At 32.7% G+C, this 6,717-nt stretch overlaps 1 protein-coding gene across 1 annotated transcript in view; it reads left to right on the top strand.

Annotated features, from left to right (window-relative positions):
• Positions 1 to 1,248, top strand: part of Cog6 (conserved oligomeric Golgi complex subunit 6) — a 38,523-nt gene extending 37,275 nt beyond the window's left edge. The window contains exon 15 of the mRNA XM_076491226.1: positions 555 to 1,248. Coding sequence (XP_076347341.1) covers positions 555 to 702 — 148 coding nt within the window. The 3' untranslated portion in view covers positions 703 to 1,248. The remainder of the gene's footprint in view (positions 1 to 554) is intronic.
• The last annotated feature ends 5,469 nt before the right edge of the window (positions 1,249 to 6,717 follow it).

A 6,717-nucleotide genomic window follows, 5' to 3' on the forward strand; every position in this document is an offset into this window, starting at 1 on the left:
TGACTCAAACCTCCATAGAAATGTAACATGAAACACTATTTTTAGTTTTAATTGCAAATTACATGAAAAACTTGTTACAAAATGACAGAATATTTATTTTACAATATTCATGAATTAAAACTGTTGAAACATGGCTAGAGTAATTATTTTTACTTAAATTTTGAAATTTGATATGAAGGTGTACATTAAACACCTGAAAGGTAGGTGCTGTGAGGTATATACTACCTCAACGTCATACCTTTTTGAAAACTTTGAGCTTTTAATATTATTACATTAAATGGCTCAAAGCATAGTTGCAAGAATTTATTTACAAAAAAAAAACTTTTTTGCTGTAGTGACTTGTTTTGTTAAGCCTTCCAGCTCTCTGGTGCAGGCAGGTGCTTGCACTGTTTTTCTATTATTATATAGATGATAGTTTTTATAAGTTTTCATTTGTTTGTTAGAATTGTCAGACTGTTCACTTACCTGAAAATTTGTATTTCTCTCAAAGATGTCATTAGCACAGTCAGCATAATGCAATGTAAAACAATTTAATGTTTTTCTCTAACTGACAGGCAATCTCTGCGACAACGTTCTATGGAGCTTTTGTGTTCAGTGTATGAAAACATCTATGATGCTGTTCAAAATACCAGCCATGGGTATCCTGACTCACAGTCACTCTTACCACGCACTCCAGAGCAAGTTAAAAATTTGTTATTGTGAGTTGTTCGAAACAGATGGATGCTACCCAAAGAATCATGCACTGGAATATGAAATATTTATTATCACTGTTAATATGGAGAAAAGAGAATTCTGTCTCAAGCACTGAACAAGTTATGTTAGGCCTACACTTTAGATGTGTATGAATTAAGAAACTGTCTTCTCATCTTTACTTAGGAAGATATGTAAATATTTTAACTTGATGTGTATTTATCCATTAATTGTTAATTACACTAATGATGTTAGTTAATGCATGTGACAGAACTTGGTTTAAACATCAATGACACTGTTGATGAAGACTATAACTGACATTATAACATGATACAAGAACTTGATTTTTGGTAGTCACACATTGAACTAATTTTTGGAGAGATACACAGTCTTTTAATGTGTGGGATTTGGTTAATATATAGATGTAATGTTACTCTTTCTCATTATGATGTAATTGGTTGAATAGGATAAGTTGAACATATAGAAATTTAAAACTAAGTGATGTAACTTAAATATTGGAAGGAGGAGTAATAAAGTCTTCTGCAAAATGACTGTGAATTATGAATTTTTTGGTTTATCTCTTTTTATAATATTATACACCATTTTTCTTTTAGAAGTGTAAATTCTTGCACGTAATTATGTAAAAACTCTGACAAAAATTTATTTGCAAACCATCAGATTGATAAGGCAGGATATTAATTGTTTATATAAAATGAAAGTTGAAGATGATGTACTTTATTTTTGGGAGCTTTAATATTTTATCTAACAGAATAAAGTGTCAAAAGTCACAATAATTATTAAAGTATTCCAAAGTCCATTTTTAGGTGATATGATGCCATTATTTTGCATTTGTTTGATGCTAAAGGTATCAAGTTTTAAAACGTGAAGAGCTGGTGAAGTTAGATATTTCACTTGATGTATGTATTTGTAATCACAGTATATGGGGTGAGATGCCACACAGTTTGTATTTTTGAAAACTAGCAGTGTTTTAAGTATACGTGGTTGATTATGAAATTAAAACAATTTTGGGTATTCAGATGACTAAGTCACATGACAGCTATTGCCAACATAAAGTTGTGATGGAATGGAATGTATCAGAACTATATTTTATAAGTAGTGTGATGCTACTGAGAATTAGTTGCTTTCAAGAAAGGTATGTAATAGCACTTTTAGGTGTAAAATATTTATACAGTCACATCATAAAAATATGTTCAGAGCAGGGGTTTTTAATTTCCAAGATGGGGATATCCCATTAAAGAAAAAGGAATATGAACGTTATGAAAACAGCATTGGAGAACAAAAAATGTGAGTGTGGAGTACTAGTACCATCCGGAAAGAGACCTGCAATGTATTGTACAGCAGCCATGGTAAACAGTGTTGTGTCTTGTAACAAGTGAGAATTCATGAACAAAAAGGTCAGTTGCAAAAGCCATCCACACATACCAGGCAACAGTATGGAAAATATCAAACTGGGAAATCATTGTCATTGTAATCTAGATGAATTATGTAAAACCAGCAGGAAGAATGGGTGTGCTTTGGACATGAAAGCCTTAAAATAGAATCTTGCAATAACAACTGTGCTGCAAGGCTATTATTAAGAAACATGATCATTAGAGCATATATAAAACCATTTAGTTTTAGTCGTGTATAAAATACATCAAAATTTTTCCCTTTAAATAAATTACATTGATCTAAATGTAAGTACTTACCACTAAAACATTTGTTTCTCAAGAAAATATTAAACTTTCAAGTAAGATTAGAAGTTTTATTTGTATCATATCATCACGAAGTCTTGAACAACAGATATGTATTTAAATGCCCATTACTTCAGTACAAATTATTCAAATGAATAAATGTAAACAAGAAAACAAAGATTTCTATTAATGAAATGAATCTTCAATTATTTCGAAGATTTTAATAAGCCCAAGGTTTAGCACTCAAAATGTCGGGGAAAATTACAAAATTAATCAGGTACTTTTTCTACTACGGGAGAGAATGCCATGAATTATGAGGACAAGTTGGAATATCAGAATGTGCAGATCTGAAAAATCTGGCATTTTACCCAGAAAGTTGGGAAAATAAGTTGGCCATCCTATAATGGTGGGCCCGGCATGGCCAGGTGGGTTAAGGCGTTTGACTTGTATTCTGAGGGTCGCGGGTTCGAATCCCCGTCGCACCAAATATGCTCGCCTTTTCAGCCGTGGGGGCGTTATAATGTGACGTTGGTAAAAGCGTAGCTCAAGAGTTAGTGGTGGGTGGTGATGACTAGCTGCTTTCCCTTTAGTCTTACACTGCTAGATTAAGGACGGCTAACGCAGATAGCCCTCGAGTAGCTTTACGCAAAATTAAAAAAAACAAACCTATAATGATAGACCTAAACCCCGCCTTTCAGACAATTCAATAAAATCTGTGGTTTCATGAAAATCAACTTAAATCTTCAGGCATATTCAAGATAAATTAGTTTTTTTGCACATGGTGAAAGTGAAACAGTCATCCCTCCCATTACAGAGCATGTCAGTAAACAAAGTTTGATTTAGTGAAATAAAGCTTTTGTATTTATTAGAGACAAGTTTGACGCGTAGTGGGCTAGTGCCCTCTCCCCATGTTAGTAAAGATTTGACCTTGTGAAATGTAGTGTCTCTCATTAGTAGATTTCAGTAGAGATTAGTTTTAGCCATGGCCATAACCTTATAATTAAACTAAAGTTTAGGTTTCATAAATTCTATTCATTCCACTTTCACCTTTCTTGAATGATAAGGCTTTTTCATATGTGAGCGCATACACTAAAGGTCTTCGCTTGGTATATTCTTCTTAGTGCCCTCAAGGTATGCCACTTGCTACGTATTACAATTTATTTCGGACGAGTCTCCGATTTGTTATGTTTCATACATTACGTATTATTATTTTAAATAACCGGAAAACTTTAATTTAGAAGTTAATTAATTGTTAATATGTATCCAATTTATGATATTTGCCAACAAGATGCACACAGTTTTCTTTTTTAACATATATATATTTCATTATACAAACAAAAATTATACAGTTTATAATAACGGTTATTATTAATAGTTATTACAAATGATGGTTTTACAAACAATACTCAGTCTTATATCTGGTCTGGGAGAGCAAATTAATTCTGAGTTGATACACCAGTACACATTTTTTGATGGCTAACTGAGTTTGAAGCACTCGTAGGTTTTCACAAGTGACAATATTTAATATCTTCGGAGAAATACTAACGTTCAAAGTTAATTCAGTGAATTTAACCGGTTTGTGATGTTTCTGGTAATTTTTTTTAGTTTGCCAATTAATAGGCGTTAATCACAATTATATATTTTGAGACTTATAGCACACCGAATGTAGCTGATCAGTAATAATAATCTTTTTGTACTGTCTCTCGTCTAGCTGCTTTTATACAAATCACGTGAGATTCTAGAACGTTCAAGAAAGTTCCAACACGGGGGGAAAAAAATTGTTGATTTTTTTTCTTTCAGGAATCTTCTACAAATTTGCAGAAAAGGCGGGATTTGGAACTTGCGCAATACACGTGACGTGTATCAAACTGAAACACACGTGGGTGTTAAAATAAACGTTTAACAGTAAATCCGTTACACACTAAATAAAATCTTTGACCTCTTCGTATTCAGACATAGTTTGAATCCAGTTACATGTATTAGCACCAAGAATATTTGAACAACTATATATAAACTAGCGATTGCTTTCTCATGATAATGTGAAACCGTTACTTAGGGGAAGACTGTTTACAAAGCAAGTATAGATAGCTCAGTTTGTTTTTATGAGAGTACAGTTGACGAGTAAACTGGCATGTAACAGTTAGTTAGTGCTAATAACCTCAGTTCGCGTTCATATTTCATTAAACCGTATTTTATCCAACTTGTATATTTGTTTATTAAAATTGAGTTGTGATTTTAAAGTTATTGAAATATTTAACATGATGTTATAAAATTGTAATTTAACATCTAATATTTGAGCGAGAAATATTACTTCAGTATTTTATGCCGTTATTGACTCAACGGTAAGTCCGAAGGCTTATAACGATAAAACTGGGTTTAGATGCACTTGTTGGGTCATAGCCCACTATGTAATTTTGTGCTTAACAAAAAGGAAATTAAATCAGTATTGGTCAGGTAGTTAAGGCACTCGACTCGTTATCTGAGGGTCGTGTGTTCGAATCCCCGTCACTCAACATACTCGCCTTTTCAGCTGTGAGGGCAATATAATGTAACAGTCGATCTCACTATTAGTTGGTGAAAGAATAGCTCAAGAGTTGGGGGTGGGTGGTGATGACTAGCTGCCTTCCCTCTAGTCTTACACTGCTAAATTATGGACGGCTAGCGCATATAGCCTTCGAGTAGCTTTGCGCGAAATTCAAAACAACCCAAACCAAAGAATCAGTATTTTACACATGTATGATATACGTTGTTAATGGAATATATGCATCTGTTTATGTTGAATTGTCAGAATATAAACGTAAAAGTGACGCCTGTCCACTGGATAAATGAGAAGGTTACCCCAGTATACAATAAAAAAAATATCCTGTTGTTTCTTTGAAAATAGATAAACATACACTTGGATGGTGCTGATTCCAAAATGTGTGTTAGAGCTTTTCTGTCAGATTTTCTCACAAAATCAGTAGTACAATCTCTTGATTTTATGTGTATAATATATGAGAAAAAGCGTTTCGAAACAAATTAAATTTTTTTAACTTCAAACCGAAAGAACTTTATTAAAATATGAGTAAAAGAATAGTAGTACAATACAATTCAAAGAAAGAACAATTTCTTTGACTATATAACTAATCAAATTTGTGTGAATTTCCTCTTTTTTAAATGTCTTTTTGTAATTTGTTTAAGAAACATACCCCATAAAAGACCAACGGTAGTCACCCATCATATTGACACTTCACCTTCCTTGATATCGTTTTTCTATGTATTTTTATGCCTAGATGGAACCTTTCATCTCGGTTTCATTTACCACTCCAAGATTCTCATGGAAGATACTCCAAGTAACTTTAAAAATAATGCACTTTTACACTCATGTTACAACCAAGTTTTTCAAAGCATTTCAACATGTGGTTAACAATTCTTCTGTAGTCATTCGATTTATGACTTGTTAGAAATATTGACATTTTTTTAATGATATCCAAGTCACTTTCTTCACGTTTGGCATTGAATCAAGAACACTGTCATCTTGCATTGGCATCCATATTTGAGGGTCATCGAACATTCTAGTTTTCATTTTCTATCCACTTAGAGAAAAGGATTGGTCAAAAAATATATTTGAAACAGTTGTCATCTCGATTCAAAGCCTTAGGCCCAGCGTTGTTAAATCATTCAACAAGGCACATTTGTATATCCAGAACATTAGCGAAGAAACATGTATATCACCTACAAATCTTCATAGATTTTATCTAGAAGACATTGTCACTATTTGCCAGTACGGATGGGTGCAAGTTAACTGGCATTATGTAGCAGAGAATGATGTATATTTGAGATTATATATGCAAAAACGGCTCGTTTGGTCATCAAAAAAGGTCGAAACGTTGTTCGCTCTTCTATGTAAAATATTTTCTCAACCCAAACGAGCCGTTTTTGCATATATATTTCTCAACAAGTGGGTTTCTCGACATCACTGATTATATTTGAGATTATATTTGCATATTGGTTAAACCAATGATATCCTAATTCTGAAGAACAGTGATGCGATGCATATTAAAAAATAGTTTTTTTAATCTTAGGGGGTAAACGAAAAAATACAAATAGTTTTCAAATAGCCATTTACTTGTATACTGGTGTTTCCTGTCCTCACCGAGGGAAGGGGGGGCATACGGACACGCCCATTCCTTTGGCTTGAATTTTTTACTGAGAAATAATAAAGTTTAAATATAAAAATAAATAGAAATTATATGCAAATATAAATGTTAAGATTTGTACCAGTTTTCAACTTCTTAGATACGTCATTGCTAGTTTTATTTGTATATAAATTCTAATTTCGCAGAACCTTTCT

This window comes from Tachypleus tridentatus, chromosome 1 (genome assembly GCF_004210375.1).
Source record: "Tachypleus tridentatus isolate NWPU-2018 chromosome 1, ASM421037v1, whole genome shotgun sequence".
NCBI lineage: Eukaryota > Metazoa > Arthropoda > Merostomata > Xiphosura > Limulidae > Tachypleus > Tachypleus tridentatus.